Below are 23,072 nucleotides of genomic sequence, written 5' to 3' on the forward strand. Positions count from 1 at the left end.
CAATACAAAATAGTAAGAGTTAGGCTGGATGACGCTCAACGAAGTGCTTAGCTATATCACCACCGACAGACCCCCCCCCCCCCCCGGATCTTGGAACATCTTTATACATACAAAACTGGAAGGGGTGGGGGCCACAGGAAAAAACAACGTTATAGGGGTGTCGTGACACTTTGGGAACATTATGGAAAAGTGGGGGAGGGTTTGTTGGGGTTACGAATGAGGGATGGGCATGGGGGTACAGTAGGAATGAAAGATGGGTGAGGGAGATCAAAGAGAGGTGGGGGAAGGGAGTCTTAACTCCTACACTATAGGCACTTAATCACCGATCACACGGCACGTGTTCAGATAACACGTCACCATAGTAGTAGTAGTAGTAGTTTGTACACCGCTTTGAGGAGGGCTTTATTTGAGAACATTTAAATTGTAAATCCGGATTTGTTTTGGCACTCTGAGAGTTGTATGTTGAGTTTTTTTTTTGTGGAGGACATCTTCAGTTTTGCAGGATTTTTGGAGAAAGCATGGCACTTGAGACAAAACACACTATATCCCATATAATTGTATATGAATTCCTCTTGTTTCTTTGTTTACATACATTGCATACAGCTTGTGTTATATTACGTTTTATTGTATTTTCTTTTTCTTGTGGCCATCTTGGTCTATATGTCATTTGTCAAGTATATTATTATATACTGTATGTAAGACACGAAAATAAAAAAACATCAAATCAAATCAGTAGTAGTAGTAGTAGTTTATTCAGTCATCACACAATACAATATATATATATTAGTGCTGTCAGGCGATTAAAAAAATTAATCTAATTAATTACAGGATTGTAATGAATTAATCTAATTAATCGCATTTTAATCGCATAACCATTTTAGGCCTGATATTCTATATTCTATAATCATATTTCAAATTGCATGTGTCCGGATGGCAGAATTCAGTACTGTATCTACAAAATCTTCTGTTTAATCATCTTCCATTTATTCATTTGCTTAGATTTTTCAGGTCTGGTCAATTTTAGCATGGTGTTATTCACAGTCAAACATTTTATAAAATAGAAAATAGAAATGTAATTGATATTCTCATTTGGTTCATTACAATTTACTCAAGCCTAGTAACAGACACAGTATTTCTGACACTGGGAATACATGACCTGAGATCCATAGATATCCCTAGAATCAGATACCAAGAACATGCAAATGGCCCATTTAAAAAAAAGTCTGTAACTGTTTATTCTACATTCTTATGGAATTAATGAGATTAAAAACATTTTTTTCTTTTTTTTCTAATTCATTTTGAGTTAATTTTCATAACGCGATAATTTGCTGTGCAATTAATTAATCTAATTAACGCGATAAACTGACAGCCCTAATATATATATATACCGGTATATATATATATATATATATATATATATATATATATATATATATATATATATATATATATATATACATAATCATTTAACAATCTTTGATTCAGGCAGTGACTGAAAAGGTACAGACTGAAGCATAATGCTTATATATGCCTATATTCTTAACAAAGACTCCAAAACAGTATTCTAAAAGAAAATAACAAAATAATTATTCACATTTGTAATCTTCAAAAATAGCTATACAAACCATTTTCTTAAAAAACCAAAAGCGAATGACTCATTCTTAAATGTATATCAGCATTGTTCCACAAGTTAACCCCAACTACACCTCCTTTTAACCCCTTTCTTAGCTTTTTGAACAGTACATTTAAATACAAATGTCTCTCAAATCATATTTTCTTTCATCTATTGAAAAAAAAAACCTTTGCACACCGTCCGGGAGTAACTTTGCTTTTAGCTCTGCACATTATTTGCATAATTTTATAATAAACCAAATCATAAAATTTCACAACATGTGACTTTATAAACGGTGGATTTGTGGTAACGTGGTAACAATGGCGATGCTTTTGTCCCTTCAGGCGGTGAAGAAGATGGACCGCCAGCCCAGCCTGTGCTCCCAGCTGTCCATGATGCAGATGAGGAACAGCCTGGCGAGCACCAGCGACACAGAGGACGTGCTCAACCAGATCCTCCGCGGAGGCTCCTCCGGTTCCTCCATCCGTAAGTAGCACCACCGCCACCTAGTGGTGTAGTTGAGTAGTATCTTGGAGTGGGAACGTGCCTATACACGTATGTATGTTCGCACAGCCCTATGTTCCCACAGCCCTATGTTCCCACAGCCCCGTGTTCCCACAGCCTCGTGTTCCCACAGCCCTATGTTCCCACAGCCCTGCGCTTGTATGTAGAGGAGGAGTTGGACACGCCTTCCCAGAAAGAAACTCTTATTCTTCAGAAAACAACATCCAAGGAGGTACAGTAGTATACTCACTCTCTCTAACTTTGAGAGAAAGGACAGGGACTGGTTTCACCAAGTTTGGCCATCGAACAAAACATGCTAACGTTTGGGCCTAGTTAGGCTTCGTCAGAGCACGAATGTAGTAGTAATGTCATGTGATCTATATAGTTGCTTCATAGTGGCTGAATCATTCACATGTGACTGGGAGGACTGTTCGAGGGCCAAAATAACTTGGTGAAACTGGGATGCTGTCCCTGTCCTGGCTGTTTCTCTAAGTTGGTGAGTGCTACCGTACCTTAATGATAATGATAATAATGACTTGGATTTATATAGCGCTCTTCATGAGACCCAGAGCGCTTCACAGAGTCCATTATTCGTTCATACACAGTCATACCGGTGGTGGTAAGCTACAATTGCAGCCAGAGCTGCCCTGAGGCAGACTCACGGAAGCGTGGCGAATAATCATCGCCTACGGCCCTTCCGACCACCACCAACATTCATTCACATGCATACACATTCATACGAGGCAAGTAGGTTAAGTGTCTTGCCCAAGGACACAACGGCAGTGGGATGGACATGGGCTTGAGCGGGATTCGAACCACCAACCCTTCGATCATTGGACAACCTGCTCTACCCCTGAGCCACGCCGCCCCACGCCCCACCTTGGATGTTGTTTTCCCGAACCTGGGCATGTCTGTCAGTGGTACGAATTATGATCTAGGAATGCTGATCTGGAGTCAATGAGCAGCTCTCTTGGACTATCTCGTGTTTTATAATCTGTGAGGGGAAAACTGATTCTACTGATTGGCAAAATGTATACTGTATGCTTAGCTATTTGTGTCTGTTTTTTCTTTTTGATTAGATTAGATTCAAATGTATTCGCATTATACAGCACAAGTACAGTACAACGAAAAGAAGTGTGGCATCCAACCAGAGTGCAAATATAACAGTAAAGTGCAATAGTAATATACAATGTACAGGTGAGTAAACTGGTATAAAATATATAAATGAGTACTACTGAGTATAGTGCTAATCAGATGTATGTACAGAGTTGTAGTATTCATATGTACAGTGATACAGGTATAAAGGTAATGGATATGTATAGATATAGACCGTTATGATGGAAACGAAATAGAGGAAGAGTGTTTGGTGACCATGCCTAGTGTCTTATAGGCTACGCCTCCATAGGGGCGGGACCCGGCAGGTGTGGGGGCGTATTTGTTTTTCGTTAGTGGAGTACCATAGGTACATGAGATGAGGTATATCTCGATAGGGTTAAGAGCGGGATGCGATGGCCAAGTACGATAATATAACTATGGTTATAGGATAACCGTATGTTTTTTGTTCACAGTTGCAGATAAATATTAGGCTACACTAATATTATAGTATTATACTATTATAGTATATGACTCATCATAAAAATTTAAATAAAACATTTATCATAAATGATGTAGCCTATCTGCATCCGCTTGGCACTCGGCACTTCATCTAATCAAGATGTCACCATCACTTTCGTACCAACTGTGCCCTTATTGGATTATTTATGTTGACGAAACTGATGAGTTATATTCATTAAAGAAAGTTTATTTAATGGAAAAAAATGACTAATTTAATCAGATTAATCACTTTATTCAAATTGAGGATTTAGTTTGAAGATATAAATCTTATAAAATAAAATATGACGACAGACAGTCGATGCTTCGTTCGAATACTTCAATAGAAGCTTTGAATGTTAAAAAAATTACATTCGGTACAGCCCTTAACACTATCAGTGCTGACCTTGTTTACCTTTTTACCGGGTTGAATGCCATCATCCACTTCAATGTTAGTGTTAAAAATGCATAATCTATGTTTTAAATTATGGCTATGTGTCTAATCTGCCTGTCGCTTATCAATGACTTGTTTGCAGTCAACATTGTCGAAACGGATTGTTTTTTAATAGGTTCATATCCTTTTTATAGCATTTCGAAAAGCTATCGTTCTCTCGAATATTTTCGGAAAATTGAAATATTCCCCCATAAACGGCATTTACTGGAATATTCTAGAATACACAAAAACGTTGTAATTTTTCGGCCTATTTATGAATAGTTTTCAAATAAACGCTAGATTATCGATAGTATATGTCTACGTATGCACGCTATAGAGGCGATCTGAAAAATCGATTCTCTTATTTCCTCATCAGCGATCACAGCCAAACAGCCACATCACACATAGGGCAAACGCTGAAATCTCTGTGAAAACAGGTCTGATTATCCTAAGACTGGTAAAATAGATTCCTTACCTGAGATCAGATGTTATCCAAAAAGATTATTCCAATTCCTGATCGCCATTCCAAATATCGATCACGCTTATTGATTACAGTGTTGGTACTGTAAATACATAATCGTCGCTGTTCTGAGGGCCGGCGATCACTTGGTCTCTTCAGATGCCTCGACGGAAAAATAAAATGAGCAAACTGACCACTCCCCCTGTATCAGTCTGAGCTGATGGGGTGCAGTTACACAGGGAGAGACGATAGGGGGCGGTATCTTCCCAATTGAGCTCAGAGAGACTCTGCAGCACTAACCCATGGCTCGATTGATGAAATCGCCAATAAAAAAAATACAGCAAACAAACAACATTTCGCGTCGGTCGGCACTCAATGGGGGGGTCTGATAAAACGAGTTATGACGTCGCTGGCATCCAAAGTGTTAATGTGTGATAACATAGAGGCACTAAATCCTGGTGTTGTGGATGTTCGTGGCCCCCGTCAGGAAACAGAACCAGCTCCCACACAGGACAGAATGTGTAGTATGTCGTGTCCTGCAGGGAGACGCCAGCGGACATCAACAAAGTTGTGTATAATCTTAAAGGAGCATTTCACCCAGAAATTAGATTTCGATTTGATTAGATTCAAATGTATTGTCATCATACAGCACAAGTACAGTACAGCGAAAAGAAGTTTGGCATCCAACCAGAATGCAAAATGTAACGGTAGTGCAATAGTAATATACAATGTACAGGTGATTATAAGCTGGGTATATAAATCAGTACTACTGAGTAATAGTGCTAATCAGATGTATGTACAGAGTTGAAGTATTATTATGTACAGTGATACAGGTATGCAGACACTATGGTAGTAAGTCATACTGACCAGCAGCGTAATATATATATATATATATATATAATTACTCACCCTGTGATGCCTTGAATTCATGAAGATCTTTTTTTTCTCTTCTCCACAGCGAACGTAGAATCCAAGTAACTGTAGAACTACTTGATGGATTGAAGTTAATGGAGATTTGTTTTAACAACAGCAAAACTATATCAACATCGAATGTAACTCGTGAATTTGTCTTCGTCTCGACTTAAAGTGGGTTGTAGTTGTGAGTGAGGACACCATTGCTAGGCAACCAGCCAAATGCGTCTTGAAGCCACTGAGGCTAACGGTCTTCCACTTACAACATGGTGAACACAGTGAACACGCCATGCCATCAGGGACAACCCCTCCCACCCACTACACACAGACTTGGCTGATAGAAGGAGCATGTTCAGTGCTAGACTAAGACTACCAAGATGTAGCACTGAACGGCACAGGAAGTCCTTCATTCCGACAGCCATCAGACTTTACAATGCATCGCTGTGCCTCACTGCATCACTGAGCACAGGGTGACGGTACTATCTTCCTGGACTTTTACTTTTAAACCGACATTGTACAATTTTACACTTTTACTGTACACTTACTGTAACTGAGGGGTACAATTCCCTGACTGTATTGATAAGTATGGTATCATTAAACCACTACCGCTTTATGTACTTTAATTACTGGCCATACAGTACATGATATATAAATATGATGAACACTTCCCACAATGAATCGGTTCCACACCAAGTGGTAATTAAGTATTTATTGCAGCAAAAGGTACATAATATACTTCTCTATTTTACTTTGGATGCGCTTATAAGGCAAAGGAATGTGCGTAGGCAAATCAATAATGAATGTCCATTCTCTGGTTACGCAGGAGGTAATTATACAACCTGAATCTTAGGGAATTATATCTATGGTACACTAGTAATATATAGCGGGAGATACTGGAAGGGTCCCCCCGGTTGTAAGCCAGCAGGGGTAGAGGATCTGTCGGTAGTAGAGAGTCTGGTCAACGATGACTAAGGAGACTCCAAGTACAGGAGACGGTGCAATAGTCTCTTGATCCACAGACGAATACAGCTGTTCTCCGTAGACTGTAGCTCCACAGTGAAGAAAGCTAGCCGGCCTCAGGCTCTCTGAGGCGCAGACTCGACGTGGCTCCTCACAGGGTAAATCCCACACGTGTAGGCGTCGGCGATTCTCCGCTCCATAAATCACAGGACCAAAACAAATATAATCCAGCCGCAAAGGGCTATGTAGTCGTCGGGTAGATTAATCCAGTGTACATGTCCACACGGTTCTCGTCTAGGTCTCCTCGGGTGAAAGCGCCATGAAAGCAGCCCAGCCTGGATACGCACTCTAGCTGGTACGAGGAAGCGTTGGTGATGCTGGTCACTGTAGAACTTTAGCCGCACGATACACTATACACAAATAGACTATTACTGACTTAATAGAAATATGTCGCACTCGACGGTATAGCGCCAAACTCTGACAATTCAGTTATTAATTCGCACGCGGTCTCAATGCTCTATTTGGGGCCAAACAGGCCATACTTCACCGCACGTTGTATCGTGGGTGAGGCTTCAACTTATTGGGTAACTCTACTTCTGTATTCACCTGCGCCATATTTATATGCACGGCGAACAATCTAGTGCCAACCTCATTTCTGTCTCGTATCCCTGGGCAAGGCCGGGCATGTACAGACATGTCTTGACGGTGGCTTTGAACCTGACTCCGGAGGCATGGCCCTGGCGCCTGTGGACCGCTGTCCAATAGGAGAATGAAATATTATGGTCTGTACTAGGCTAAAGGGATATTCCGTGTATATGTACAAGGAATATACAAGGGATATCAAACGATATACAAATACTATGCAATATATATCAATCAATAAATATATATATTCGGTTTAATCTGATCCTTTGTAACAGCCGCCTCCTAATTAGTCCCACCTAATTAGCTAAGCAGAGACAGATTAACCGCACTGTCCACTACTCAATGTCTGTTGTGAGGGGTCGGGCAGTTCACAAAGTCATGGGGTCATGGTCGTCATCGATAGTATCGGGGAGCCTTGGCAGTTCTATTAGCCTCGCCACGGGTCGGTGTAGATCCGTCCTTGGACGAGCACTTCGGCTGCTCGGACCTTTCCGTCGGCACCGGTGATCACTTTGCTTACGCGGCCAGCCGGCCACATAGCTCGGGGTAGTGACTGGTCGATAATCATGACGACTGTTCCTTCTGTCAAATTGTCTCTCTCTTTCACCCATTTCTGGCGGGTCTGTAGAGACGGTAGATAGTGGAGTAGGAAGCTGTTCCAAAACTTGTCAGCCAATACTTGACTGTACCTCCACATTCTTCGGCCGTTCGCTTCTTCAGGCCTGTACATTGTCTGTGGTAGCGCGGGGTCCAGCCGCCCCATCAAGAGTGTGTTGGGGGTGACTGGGTCGACATCTGCTACATCACTTGAGACGTAACCGAGGGGCTTTGAGTTCAATACTCCCTCGATCTCCGTGAGGACTGTCATTAGGACTTCTTCCGCCACGGTCTGGGCCCCAAGCACGGCGTACAGGGCTGTCTTTATTGAACGTACTTCTCGTTCCCAAGTTCCACCGAAGTGAGGTGCGTTCGGGGGATTAAACTGGAAGTCAATCTGGGATGGAGCGAGGTGGGTCTTAAGTTCTGGGCCCATAGCTTGGAAGCTCTCTCTCAGCTCTCTTTCTCCGCCTTTGAAGTTTGTCCCGTGATCAGACAATAATATAGACGGTTTGCCTTTCCGCGATGTGAATCTTCGGAAGGCCATAAGGAATGAGTCTGTGCTCATGGTTGGAAGGAGTTCTATATGCATCGCTCGGGTGGTCATGCATTTGAATACAATACCCCACCGCTTCTCGGTTCCTCTTCCTTTCTTTATATACAGCGGGCCGAAACAGTCCATACCGGTGGAGTGAAAAGGCTTGTCGCCGAGTCGGAGGCGACAGGGAGGTAGGTCAGCCATCCGGGGTATACTGGGCTGCGCTCGCCACTTACGACAGTCTAGACAGGTTCGCTGGAAGCGCTGCACTGCTTCTCTCCCTTGCAGTATCCAATAACGACGTCTGATCTCCGCGAAGACTCTCTCTGCCCCGGCGTGATGCACATCCTCGTCGTATTTCTTTATGATCAGCTCTGTGACCTTGTGTCGGCTGTTTAAGACTATCGGGTACTTGACGTCATCCGGTAAGTCTGGAGCTCTCCGCAGACGACCACCCACTCTGATGAGACCATGGACGTCGCTCTCGGGGGCTAGGTGGAGCAGTCTGCTGTCTGATGGGACGGGCTTTGCTCCCTGTAGACAGTCTAGCTCATCGGGGAACGAGTCTCTCTGGGCTCGTTGTAGTAGAAGAAGTTCTGCTTCTTCGTAGTCAGCTGCTGTAATGTCAGTAGTGAGCTGAATCTCTGGGTGGTGCCACAGGAATGTCTTTAGCTGCGCACTCTCTAGGGTGAGGCAATCGTCTATGTCGGGGTCTGTGGAGACGAGTGTGTTCAATCCACAGAACATAGATTTCTTGTTTTCGGCCTCCTCTTTACTCGCTTCCCGTGGGGTGGGTGTAGGCCACTCTTCTTCCGGGAGCTTGAGGAACTCTGGCCCGTCACTGTATAGGTTGTGACGGGTGAGGTCATCCAGGGACATTCCCCGGGTGATGACGTCAGCTGGGTTGTGTTTTGTGTCCACATACCTCCAGCTTGCTACTTCTGTTAAATCTTGAATCTCTGTGACTCTGACTCCCACGAAGACCTTGTATCTGCACGAATCAGACCGGATCCATGTGAGTACTGTCGTGGAGTCTGACCACAAGATTGTTCTTTGCACCGGAATGGTGAGTTCACGTTGGATTAACGTGGCGAGTTGCGCTCCTGCTAGGGCTGCGCAGAGCTCTAGACGCGGGATAGATTGTTGCTTTCGTGGGGCTATTCTTGAGCGAGCCAGGATGAAAGCAGTATGTATTTCTCCTCCCTCCTCTCGGGCACGCAAGTAGGCCAACGAACCGTAGGCTACTTCGGAGGCGTCGCTGAAGACGTGCAGGTCCATCTGGCACGTCTCCGGCCTCACTGTGGGTGGGAAGTAGCTGCGGCGTATGTTGACACCTGGGAGTGAGCTGAGTTCCGTCTCCCACTCTCTCCATGTGGATGCAAGGTGTTCGGGTATGGGGTCGTCCCAGCCCTGGTCCTTGTCCCATAACGCTCTTACAATCATCTTTGCCCTGGTGGTGTAAGGTAGAATACATCCCAACAGGTCATATTGTCTGGCGAGTGTTCTGTATACACTCCGTCTGGTGGTCGGTAGTGCAGTCGACCTTCCCTGCTCCTTGGTCAGGGGTGTGTGTTTATAATGGAGCGAGTCTGTTTTGAAGCGCCAGACTAGTCCTAATGTCATTTCTTGGGCTTCTCCTGGGATGGTCGCCATCCAGGTCTCGCTGCTTGCTGCCTTGTCCTCGGGGGAGAGGCTGCGCAATACTTGCGGGTCGCTGCTGGCCCACTGCCTGAGATCAAAGCCGCCTTTGATCAGGGAGGCGCGGAGCTTGAGTAGAAGGGCCTTGGCTTCTTCTGGCGTCGAGACGCTTTGCAGACAGTTGTCCACGTAGAAACTATTTCCTACACTTTGTCGGACCTCTTCATCAGCTGCTGGGTCCTCTGCAACGTGCTTTTGCAGTGCAAACGTAGCACAGCATGGGCTGCATGTGGTTCCGAAAGGGAGGACTTCCCATTGATAGATGGCTGGTTGCTCATCCCCGATCCTCTCTCTCCATAGGAACCGCAGCAGGGGCTTGTCCTCCTCCACTAGTCTCACCTGCAGGAACATCCCTTTGATGTCGCCGCTGATGGCCACCTTGTCTTGGCGGAAACGTAGTAACACGCCTAGTAGAGAGGGGCCGAGTGTTGGGCCGGGCAAGAGCTCTTTATTCAGATTTTGTGATCCGATCTGGTAGCTGCAGTTGAACACAATACGATCCTTGCCGTTGTGGTGGACTTTGTGGTGCGGCACGTACCATGATTCGGTCGTCTGATCGGCCTCTTTAATGTCAATTTTCTTTATGTGTCCCGCTGTGATTAGCTTGTTAATCTCAGCGCGGTACACCGTCTCTTGAGCGGGGTCTCTGGCTAGGCGCCGCTCTGTGTTCAATAGATACCGCTCCGTCGCTTCTTTTGGGGCGTGGAAGGTAGGCATACCCTCTCGCCTCAGGAGTGGAGTTGCGTATCTCATCACTCCGTTGACTTTGACTCTCTTTGTCCCCTGCTCGAGGAGGGCTATAGCGTAAATGTCTTCCTTGGAACGAATGTCTTTCTTTTCGTTCTTAAAGGGCATTGTCTCTAGTGTCCATAGCCTCTCGACATGCTGTAGGAGGGTGGTGTCTTCTTCTGTCACTCTGGAGTGGAGGCAGTTAGTGGCTGCTGTTCGGTTAAGAGACTTAGCGAGGGGGCCTTGTAATGTCCATCCTAGGCGGGTCTCGACTGCTGCAGGACAGCCTCTGGGCCCTGTGTGGACCCGGTCTATCGGGACGATGAGGTCTGCATGGTCGGAGCCTATCAGCAGGGTCAGGGTGGCACCGTCTATGAGCGGTATAGGTAGTTGACGCAGGTGCACATATTTATCCATCAGCTTGGCGATGGGGTAGGTGTACTGCGACAGGCCTATTTCTTGGCTGGTGAAAGCGTTAGTAATCCTATACCGTCTCTCTGGCTGCCCGCTTGCTGCGATAGTGAAGGAGACATTCTCGCCCTTTATCGTCTTTAGATCTCTTCTTATTGTCCGAATCGTCATCTGGTTTTCGCTCCCCCGCAGCCCCAGCTGGGCCGCAGCGGACGCGAGGAGAAGGGTCTTCTCTGACCCGTCGTCAAGGACGGCGTAAGTGTCCATGACCTTATCTTGGTAACTCAGTGTTACGCGGACCACCTTTAAGAGCACCCGGGCGCCCCCGCTGCTGGCGGGGTCAATGTACATAACACTTGCCTTTGTGCTGCTTGAGGGTGCAGGCTTTCTTCTGTTACTGTCGTGTAGGACATCTAGGTGGGCTCCGTCACACCGACTACACCTCTTCTTTAAGCGGCAATCGGCTGCCATGTGACTGCGCGCACATCGTTAACAGCGTCGGTTGGACTTTATCCATTGACTCACCTCGTCGGCGGTCATCTTCTTGAACGTGTCACATTGTGACAACCAGTGTTCCTTTTCGCAGTACGGGCACACCATCTTCCACTTCTCTTTCATCGAGGGGGTACTGTGGTTCTTGCTGCTCAGTACTGATTCTGATTGGTGCATGACGGTCACCAATCTGCGGCCATCGTTTGCTCTCCTAGGTCCCTCTCTGGAGCTTGGTGTGCTCCGCATGAACGTATCCAACCGTAGGCTGTTGACTTCTCTCGCCAGGAAGTCGGCTAGGTCTAGGAGGGATGGCTCGGGACCGTTAGGATCACGGTGGTCTCTTTGCCGCCTGAAGCGCTCTTGTCGGGCGGGCGGAAGCTTCTCTAAAATCCTCTCGACATTAGAGTTCGCGTACAGTTCGTGCATACCCTTTTCTCTTTGCGCCCCCAGCATCCCTACCAGGGATTGTACCTTGATAGACAGGTCATCTAGTGAGCGATTGTCTGTGGCTGGGGGTAGGCGGTCAATATGCCTTATCTCTTGTATTACGTAGTCCCATATGCGTCCATATCTTTGGTCGAGTGCTGCTAGAGCCGCTGTGTATGGGGTAGTAGAGGTGGCATAGGCCAGCGCTATATTGTGCGCTCGGGGCACCTTGAGGTGCTTCAGTAGGATAGCATACTTGTACGGTTCATCAGCTACATCGGACATCATTGTCTCTAAGCACATTCGTAGCTCCGTGTACTGTGCTCTGTTCTCGTGGGTGAAGTCCGGAAACGTCGGTGTGCCAATGTATGATGCCATGGATGGCTGGCACATCGGTGAGCGTTGGAAGAGAGGCCTCCCAGGCGAGTCTCCTCTTACGCCTCTTGGTGGGCTGGTACCTGCTGGGTACCATGGCCCGCGTATCCAGGTGCTGTTCCTCGGGGCTGGTCGTGCGTCAAGCTCGCCCGTGAATTGAGTCGGGGGTCTGTAGCGCAGAGCCGCGGGGGCAGAGCCTGGGCTGTACTGGACCTCCTGGTCCTGTGGAGTACTGTGCTGCTGTCGGGCTTGACTCTCCTCCTCTCCCTCTTCTTCTTCCTCTGGCAGGTCCTCTAGATCCTGTAGTCGTCTATTTAGCCTCTCCGCGGTGTAGACCGTTTCTTCCTTGTAGCTGGGTCTCACTTGGACCGGTCGGGGAAGGGGTTCGGAGGGGGGTATAGGCTCTCTCTGGTGGTCGGGCTCAGGGTCGCTTGATCGGGTAGGGGAGGGTGCCCTTGACCCTTGTCTTGACGAGGCCCTGGAACCCCGTGCGGAGGGAGGGGGTGTTGCCCTGGTGATCAGCTGCTCCATTATCTGCGCTTGTAATCGGTCGCGCTCGGCTTCGCGCTTGGTGAGAGCGAGGTCGCGCTCTGCTTCTCTTTGGGCACCGACAATGGCGCGCTGGGCTTCGGCGGCGGCGCGCTGGGCTTCGGCCCGGTCCCTTACCATATTCTCTTCCGTCTGAAGGCGTCTAATCTCTAGACGTATACGATCTTCGTCGCTCCGTTGCTGCGCCTGAAGGCGTTCTCTTTCCATGGAAGAATGTTCGCGCTCACTAAGCGTCTGTGCTTGGAGTCGATCGCGCTCTGTTGAGGCTGCTAGGCTGGCGAGGAATGCCTGTGCCAGCATCTTGTCCGCCTCGCTGGGGGAAGACGCTGGTTGAGGTGATCCGCTCCTGGCAGTACTCGTTGGAGATCTGTTCGCCTGTGGCGAGTCCTGGAGATCCATCTCCGGGGTGCTCTCCTCTTCTTGTAGCGGGTAGAGTTCCATCCCTGGAGAGCTGTCTTTATCCTGGAGCTCTCCGGGGACTACTTCTTCGGTCTTGGCGGGGGGTAAAGTCATGTCGGGTCCCTCCTGGTCCCTACCGTGAGCTTGGTCAGTTACGTTAGAACCCACTAGGGCCTCTATTGGCGGGGTAGCCTGGTCGATAGGGTCGGACATAATTTTACTATCTACTTTTTCCGCGTTTACCGTCTGTAGAAAGCTAGGTAGTATATTGGCAACGTAATCCTCTAAGTACTGAGGTCTCTGCCGTCTACGCTGCGGGCGATCTACTTTAGGAGAACCGTTTTGTGGAGTGTTCATCATAGGCCATGTCAATATTAATACCACTATATTAATATTACACTAGTTACCCTCCGGCTCGAAGGACCAATTGTAACTGAGGGGTACAATTCCCTGACTGTATTGATAAGTATGGTATCATTAAACCACTACCGCTTTATGTACTTTAATTACTGGCCATACAGTACATGATATATAAATATGATGAACACTTCCCACAATGAATCGGTTCCACACCAAGTGGTAATTAAGTATTTATTGCAGCAAAAGGTACATAATATACTTCTCTATTTTACTTTGGATGCGCTTATAAGGCAAAGGAATGTGCATAGGCAAATCAATAATGAATGTCCATTCTCTGGTTACGCAGGAGGTAATTATACAACCTGAATCTTAGGGAATTATATCTATGGTACACTAGTAATATATAGCGGGAGATACTGGAAGGGTCCCCCCGGTTGTAAGCCAGCAGGGGTAGAGGATCTGTCGGTAGTAGAGAGTCTGGTCAACGATGACTAAGGAGACTCCAAGTACAGGAGACGGTGCAATAGTCTCTTGATCCACAGACGAATACAGCTGTTCTCCGTAGACTGTAGCTCCACAGTGAAGAAAGCTAGCCGGCCTCAGGCTCTCTGAGGCGCAGACTCGACGTGGCTCCTCACAGGGTAAATCCCACACGTGTAGGCGTCGGCGATTCTCCGCTCCATAAATCACAGGACCAAAACAAATATAATCCAGCCGCAAAGGGCTATGTAGTCGTCGGGTAGATTAATCCAGTGTACATGTCCACACGGTTCTCGTCTAGGTCTCCTCGGGTGAAAGCGCCATGAAAGCAGCCCAGCCTGGATACGCACTCTAGCTGGTACGAGGAAGCGTTGGTGATGCTGGTCACTGTAGAACTTTAGCCGCACGATACACTATACACAAATAGACTATTACTGACTTAATAGAAATATGTCGCACTCGACGGTATAGCGCCAAACTCTGACAATTCAGTTATTAATTCGCACGCGGTCTCAATGCTCTATTTGGGGCCAAACAGGCCATACTTCACCGCACGTTGTATCGTGGGTGAGGCTTCAACTTATTGGGTAACTCTACTTCTGTATTCACCTGCGCCATATTTATATGCACGGCGAACAATCTAGTGCCAACCTCATTTTTGTCTCGTATCCCTGGGCAAGGCCGGGCATGTACAGACATGTCTTGACGGTGGCTTTGAACCTGACTCCGGAGGCATGGCCCTGGCGCCTGTGGACCGCTGTCCAATAGGAGAATGAAATATTATGGTCTGTACTAGGCTAAAGGGATATTCCGTGTATATGTACAAGGAATATACAAGGGATATCAAACGATATACAAATACTATGCAATATATATCAATCAATAAATATATATATTCGGTTTAATCTGATCCTTTGTAACACTTACTGTATATTTTTACTGTATATTTTATATTAGAATGTATACATAACATAGGAAATGTATATCCTGGACCATATTTTATTCTTAGGCTTATTTTTATTGTTATTTGTGACTTTTTGTTTTTGTCTACCTAAATGTTTACTGTTTTGTCGTGCCAAATTTTCCTCTGGATGAATAAAGTATTTCTATTCTATTCTACAACAACAGTGTTCATATGAACTCTTCTCGTGAACACGGAAAACGCCATTTGAAGGCAGCATTAAACCGGAAATGTTTTCATCAGCAAGGTTTTAGTGAAAATGTACGTGCCTGTGTATCAATGAGCCCACGACTGGATAGATGAGACATACGATGAGATATTCCTTTATTGATCCCCTTGGATATTATACTGCACAAGTCATGAGAGAGTTTGTAAACAGATGTTTTGATTATAGTTGTTAAACCACATCTCCATTAACTTCAATTCATCAAGTATTTCCACCGTTTTCTGGACTCTATGTTCACCGTGGAGACAAAGAAAATCGTCATGATTTCAAGGCATCACAGGGTAACAGAGTAACTGATCAAATACAAATGATCGTTTCTGGGTGAAGCATTTCACTATAATGTACTGTGCATGTACCTTATATGTGACAAATAAAACAAAACTTGAACTTGAAGTGCTCCTTTTAACGCTCCGCTGTCTCATCGACCGGCCTCTTCAAGTCTCCTCCACAAGTCTCTGGAAAGCCAGGGTTTGTTTCCTGACAGGACCCATAGTTTTTCTCCCATGTTTTTTTTTGTTGTTGCCTTCTCTCTCTGATCACTGTTCCCTTTATCCTCCTCCCTCTAGCTGTGACTCAGCCCACTCCCTCAGATTGAGCCATTCCCTGACAGGGGTGTAAGACCATCTCTTTTATCCCCCCCCCCCGCCCCCCCGCTCCCTCTCTCACCCCCATCCACCACCCCCCCCCCCTCTCAGCCCTCCCCATTAGAATCCACTCCCCCGATTCCCTGTTCAATTCACTGTGTAACCAAAACCATTCTCCTACGCTTGCGTTCCATCGTCAAACATCTCTGCCCAAACAAGGGAACTATAAAAGAAGGAAGGGTCATCATCACGTTGGAATACCAGCGCTCTATGCTCTGCTTAGTGTCAGACATTGGTGTTATTGAAGCCTGTATTCAAATTAAAAATATACAAGCTATCTGAGGAACTATACATGAATGGTAAATTGTGCATTTATATATCTCTTTTATCCAAAGTGCTTTACAATTTGTTCCTCACATTTTTACCCATTCACTCACACATTCACACACCGATGACGGTGGAGGCGGCCATGCAAGGTGCCAACCTGCTCATTGGGAGCAGTTATCGACCTACCGATATTGGCATACAAATGTGATATTGGAAAATATCGGTATCGGTTTAAAAAAAAAATATATATATATATATATTTCTTTTTACATTTATTTAACCTTTATTGCGGGCAAGCAAGTAAGAACAAATTATTATTTTATTTATTGTCAAAGTATGCATAATGTTGTGTTAATTACATGACAAGAGATATGTAATGTTTATTACCTGAAATTATTAATCTTTTGGGGGGGGGGGGGGAAACCCTGCATATATCGGTATCGGTTGATATCGGTATCGGAAATTAAGAGTTGGACAATATCGGTATATCGGTATCGGTAAAAAAGCCAATATCGAGCATCCCTAGTTAAGTGTCTTGCTCAAGGACACTTCGACACGTTGCCCGGGAGGAGCGGGAATCGAACCAAGAACCTTCAGATTACCAGACGACTGCTCTACCTCCCCGAGGCACTGTCGCCCCAACCAATATATCAAATGTTAGCTAGTTAATTAACAACGCAACAAATTGCAGATGATTCTGACATCCGAGGTAATTTAATTCAATGTCGGCCGAACTGAACGTCTCCATACTTGGCACCAATGTGCGTTCACGCGCCACACGTGATGACGTGATGACCCTTCCTTCTTTTATAGTCTCCTTGTGCCCAAACAGGAAGTAAACGAACCGGTGCTACCTATACTCATATAATTTTTCCCCTTAACATATTGAATCATTTATATGATATTATTGTTCCCCCATATTCTTCTAGTCTCTTTTATAAATAAGAACCGCAAATTAGTTGAAAAAAAAAGATTAAATAATTACATTTCACGGCGTCTAAGCAGCCTTATTTGTATTCATCGTGTTCATGGAAACGACGATGAAGACATAGCACTATAGTCCGTTTACTTTTCTGATAACTATACATCATTGCACAACTCAACAAATATTCAGACAAGCTTTTGGTTATCAGTGATACTCTGTATACACCCAATTCAACCTAATCTGACCGTGGATATACCCGATTTGGTGTTAATTTCTTCCTCTGTTGGGCAGGGGTGTTTAGCAGGCCGCGGGGTACAGGCTGTAGCGACGGCTCTGCGTAGGAGTGTGAACTGAAACTACATGGTCCCTTCACACCAACTCTAGAGTCTTTAACCCTGAACGCTCTCTACTCTGCCTGTTCTAAAAAACGAGTGTTCCCCTCGTAACCATTTAACCATTTAACACCTGAGGTCAGTGTTTAATTAAAAAAGGCTGTACAGTGGATGTACAGTAGAGTCAGTGTTGTAGTACTCGAGTCCATTTTCAGAGCGCGTGACTCGACTTGTACTTGGGAACTGATGACTCGGACTTGGACTCGAGCATTGACTGCATTCGGACTCGGACGGTGCAGACGAGGGTTGATAAATTGTTAATTGATAAATAGTTATTTAATTTTTTTTTATTGTTTAGCCCTAATCATTTTTGAGACATTATTGTGTCACAAAGTAAATAAACCCCCTTTGAAATGGTGACCGCTGTGTCATTTATGTTTAATGTAGATTATTTTATTAAATTTGTGTCAGCTCTTTGACTGTCAGAGTGGAGTGGACTCAACCTCGATGACTTGGACTCGGACTCGGGTAATGAGACTCGACTCTGGCTCTTCTTTGGTGACTTGGACTTGGACTCGAGAGTTAGTGACTCGACTACAACACTGGTGGATGTGCAGTAGATGTACAGCGCTCATTCATATCATCTCCCCAATAGAGAGTGAATGCTTGGACATGTTGTCACAGCGGACCTGGAACATGTGTTTAGATGAGACACTTTCTGAAATCCAAATATTTGGATCCGGGGTATATTAAAAAACCCTTTTGGCGCAGTATTTATATTCAATACACTTTTTTTTTTAAAGTCTAGACTTAATGGTGCCCTTCAGCAAAAAACACAATGCTAGTTTATTTTACACACAATCACATATATTTGCGAAACTGTAAACAGTCATTTGGTTTACAAGATATTAAGAGTTAACGAGTTTGCATTTGTACCCCCTGTGTGATATCATCCGAGGATGTCCAATCCTTGTGTTGTGTTACAGTTACATAAAATGATGTATACGACAAGATAACCATATAGCTATGTCAGTAAATGTACTTATTAGAGTGTATTGTGTTTTTTTTTCTGAATTTATTTAGAAAAACAAATGATTACAGCCAAATATCTAGTGAACCAAAGACTAAATAATCGACTACGCCGACGACTGTTCAGTGTTGTTCAAAAGTGAGAAACCACTTTAAGGCTTTACGTCTTTGGCGCAGTGAGCAAGGCGCTCGCCACTAACGCAGGAGACGCTGGGTTCAAGCCCAGCTCTCGGCGTTGCTACCGGCTGGCCGGTCGTTCATTGGACGTTGTGGACAGCGACTCCTACAGGTCGGTTTGGTGACGCCGGTGCGACGGAAGCAGGAAGTGACGGGGGCAGCGTGAGCCTCCCACGCGTTACTCCTCGCCACTGAGAGTTCGAGCTGCTGCGGTGAAAAGATGCGACAGGCTGCCTCCTCGTGTACCGGAGGGGACACGTGATGCAAGGCTTCTGTCCTCACTACAACCGACCAGTGGGAGGCATAGTCTAGCAACGTTCAAGACAGGGGAGGGAAGAATTGGATAATACGAAATTGGGATGGGAGAAAAATAGAAAAATGGGGAGAAAAAGCGAAAAAAAGAAAAAAAAAAGGCTTTACGTCTTTGGGTTATACTGTCTTCGGTTGTGTAATAAACAGCTGTCAGTGATAACTGCATTGGGCCACAGCTGAAGCCTGGATAAAGCATTCACAGTGTTTCTCTTCTCCCATATTTATTCACTCATTCTCATCCTTTTATTTGCTTCGTCTCCAGTACACAGTACCAGTCTGGGGGAAAACGTGTGTGTGTGTGCGTGTCTGTGTGCAATATTTGGATATGTGATTGTAATAACATGCTTTGATTTTTAATCACCTGTTTATACGACCTGTGACTACTACATCTGTGGTGGAACTTACGATGTATGGTGTTCATTTTTGCTCCTCTGTAAATCTGTCTTTGAACACCTGAGACGTATAGACCACCTGCCTACCTTGAGCTCATGAGGAGAGAGTGGGGGGAGGGGGGAGGGAGCACGGGGGGATACAATTAATGAATGTTGATTAGAGCCTTCAAGATTCAAGAGGCTTAATCGTCACATAGATACACAAGACATATAGTGAAATGAAGGTGGCCATGCCCGCCTTCGATTGTGAAAAGAAATACAATATAATAATAGAATAAAATTGAATGGAGCCTTGACGTGAGTGGTTGTAGCTATGGCTGTGGGGGTGGCCAAGGGAGTCTCTCTGGACAATCTGCGCATGATGCGCCAGTTGGGGAGTATAGGTGCAGAAAAGTGACTACAGCTCGGCCGAGAAAAAAATCGACTTGGGATTGGTCTCTCCTTGTTCAGGAGACTTGTATAAAAAAGTATAATTGGATCATGTCTCCAGCACCCCCACAGCCGTAGCTACAACCACTTAGCTTATTTACTTTTTTACTTACTTTTTTTACTGTATGAAGCACACTCTCAGGGGCTCATAGAGAACCAAGCATTTCACCATAAAGTACATGTATTTTATTGTGACAAATAATAAACTAACTTGAACTTGAATTTACGTCAAGGCTTCTAATCAACATTCATTCATTTTACCCCCCCGCCCCTCACAAGCTCTATGTAACGCGGAAATGCAGTGGTCTATTACATATAAACCCTTGACTTGACCTTTGATCTTTGAACACTACTCCTCTTACCTCCAGAGAAATCCCCTGCCACTAAGCCCTCCGAGTCGATGAAGCCCATAGACGAAGGCATGGAAGATGACGTTTTTGAGGCGGAGCCTGCTCCCTCTAACTCCGCCCCTAATCCCACTGAGGAGGTATAGCCAGTAGAAACAGTAGAACCAGGAAATACAACCAGATCTGAGGTGATGTCATCGCACAGCAGGAGAGCGCAACCTCAACCCAAAAACTTCTCAACTCCTTGGTTCATCATGCAACCTCACAATCCTCGATAGAAGATAGTCAAAATAAATAACTTCAGATAAGGTTTTTTTCTTATTTTTTTTTCGGGAAACATAACTGGTCAGTTTGTTCCACATTGTTGCAATGTTTTGGTTATGTGTGGTATAATAGATTTCCTAATATAATTTGCCACGCTATGTAGTGTTGTGATGCTCACAACCGAATCACATTAGTATTGAGGAATTTATTTAACTTACAATGTATTCTTTTGTTGTGAGTTACATGGGTTTGTACCTGCATTCAGTGTACTTGATTCTTCAAGAGAGATTTTCACTTGGGCTTTTCAAATTTTGGTTGCGATGGTTGAATTTGTTGAATTGCTTCTATATACTTGCAAACTATGTTGCCAACTGTATCCGTCTGTAAGGCTTGATGATGATGATGCTAGTTTCATGCTGAACTATATTTAATACCATGGCTTACTGTCCCCAATGTCTGAATCAATCATTCACGTTCAATTTCAAACCAAAAGAATATGAGCTTAAAGGTGCTGTAAGCGGTATTTGTTTTGTTAAACTAAGTGTTAAATAGCTCTACAATCCGACAGCCATCACTGATATAGAGTGTTTGGTCAGTAACATGGGTCTCCCAGTCCCTTCCCACTTTATCCAATCAAGAGAGAGAACCCTAGATATTATTTGTTCAAGAAATCTTGCCATGCCAAATTTGCTTACTGCACTGGCAGATTATTTTACTTGTTTAAAGCACACATTATTTGCTTTAAAACGAATTTCTATTTCTTATTTTTGCAATATGGAGTTCTCTCTCCTGATTGGATAAAGTGAGAACGGGATACCAGAACATGTATTTTGTGTTTACTGCAGAGCGTAGGGACTGGGAGACCCATGTTACTAACCACACACTCTGTGATGGCTGACGGAATATAAAGCTATTATTTTAACATGTATAGACCACTTATTTGAACAAAAACAAATGCCACTTATACAGCACCTTTAAGACTATTTACAGTTTTGATAAATGTGTGTTAGACCAGAATAGATGTTTTGTGAAGTGCCCTTTGAACCTAAGCATTTGTGCCTTTTATTTGGAGTGAAATGTCTTGTCTTGCTGCACACTGTTTGTCTTATGTAAAAACGTGGAAATAATTTGTTATTAGTAGTACTGTATTATTACTTCACTGATGCAACACATTAAATTAACCTGAAAGACAAGGCAGTGGGCTCCAGGCTGTGCTTTGGCAGAACATGGCGTTGGCACTAGAAGTTATATAATCCAACTCAACCGCTCTTAGTTTTCATATAAAAGCTTCTGATACTTGACAAATACGTGACAAGTAGCAAGTTACAATTGTTTATTATTTATATATTATTATATTTTCTAGTTTAGTAGTGCCCCCCATAGTAGGTAAAACAGCCAGTACAATTTATGAAAAGGTAAGAAATAATTGCAATATAAATACACATTTTCAAAATACATTTCAGCAAGACCTACACGTTAACATACTAAAAGTATACCAAGATTAACAGATGGGAATATGAAATATATATATACATCATTTTTCTGAGATGGTTTTTTTCTGAGATGGTTTTGGGTTATTAAACAGGGGTACCACAGTTGAATAGGACATTTAAATTAATCCTATCATAATACAATTTTGAATGCTGAATATAGGATACAAATGCAAAAAGAAAGTTGTATTATGATTTTTATTTGGCTGTTGACATTATTCAAATGAGCTAACATTTAATTAGAAATACCTGGTTTTTATAGCCCCAGATTTCCCTTCCCAGTGACTTCACCAATTGGAGGGTTTTATCTCTGATTTCTAGCTTTAGGAGACAGTGGTGCATCTTCACAGATACTGACTGAACTGTCCTGGGGCATAGGAAGAACACATGTGAACCTATGCATTAAAAAACATTGTTTTGCTGTCGGAACAGTATTTTGATTGTAGGCTAAGTACTTAATGTTTGCTGTTGGCTATTTAGTCCGTTGACACCTTATTCAACAGCCAGGAAATGCCTCCGTTTATGCGGTAGACTATTTTACATGAGGGAATAGTAAGAAATTCCAATTAAGAAAAAAAAGAAACTCTGTAAATGACATGATAGTTATTCATCACATTACAACTGAAATTTGTATTTAATCTATTGAGGGGGGAAAAGTGCTCTAACTTACTTTTTATTTAGCCTATGCTAAAAACAAAAGGACTAAGTCATAATACAAAATGGTATATTCTTTGTATAACATTTCTTTCAGATAGGATGAAAGGAAATTACTCCCCTATTCAATGGTAGTGCCTTATTTTTTTTATGTTCTTCCATTTCATTGGTTGTTTTATTCATTTTAATTTTTTTTATTCATTTAACTTTTTGTCTTTATCTCCTGTAGCACTTTGAGATTTTCACAAAATGTAAAGTGTGGTACAAATTGAATTTATTATTATTATTATTATTATTTACACTTCAGAAGTATATAATATAATATTATTTTGTCCAATATTTTAAGGCATACACATTAAGACCATTGACAACATGGTTTGACCCCCAAGCATTAGTATCCTGGAGAAAATTAGAAGAAAACATAGTAGCCCCACATAGACTGAAGGACATAGC

General features: G+C 44.0%; 1 protein-coding gene across 2 annotated transcripts in view; it reads left to right on the forward strand.

Moving 5' to 3' along the window:
* Window positions 1–21,586, forward strand: part of popdc1 (popeye domain cAMP effector 1) — a 37,961-nt gene extending 16,375 nt beyond the window's left edge. For both annotated transcript variants that reach the window (XM_084338204.1, XM_084338205.1), the window contains exons 7-8: window positions 1,957–2,098; window positions 20,233–21,586. In XM_084338204.1, coding sequence (XP_084194330.1) covers window positions 1,957–2,098; window positions 20,233–20,357 — 267 coding nt within the window. In that variant the 3' untranslated portion in view covers window positions 20,358–21,586. The remainder of the gene's footprint in view (window positions 1–1,956; window positions 2,099–20,232) is intronic.
* Window positions 21,587–23,072: the final 1,486 nt, after the last annotated feature.

This window comes from Notolepis coatsorum (genome assembly GCF_963971535.1).
Source record: "Notolepis coatsorum genome assembly, chromosome: 2".
Classification (NCBI taxonomy): domain Eukaryota; kingdom Metazoa; phylum Chordata; class Actinopteri; order Aulopiformes; family Paralepididae; genus Notolepis; species Notolepis coatsorum.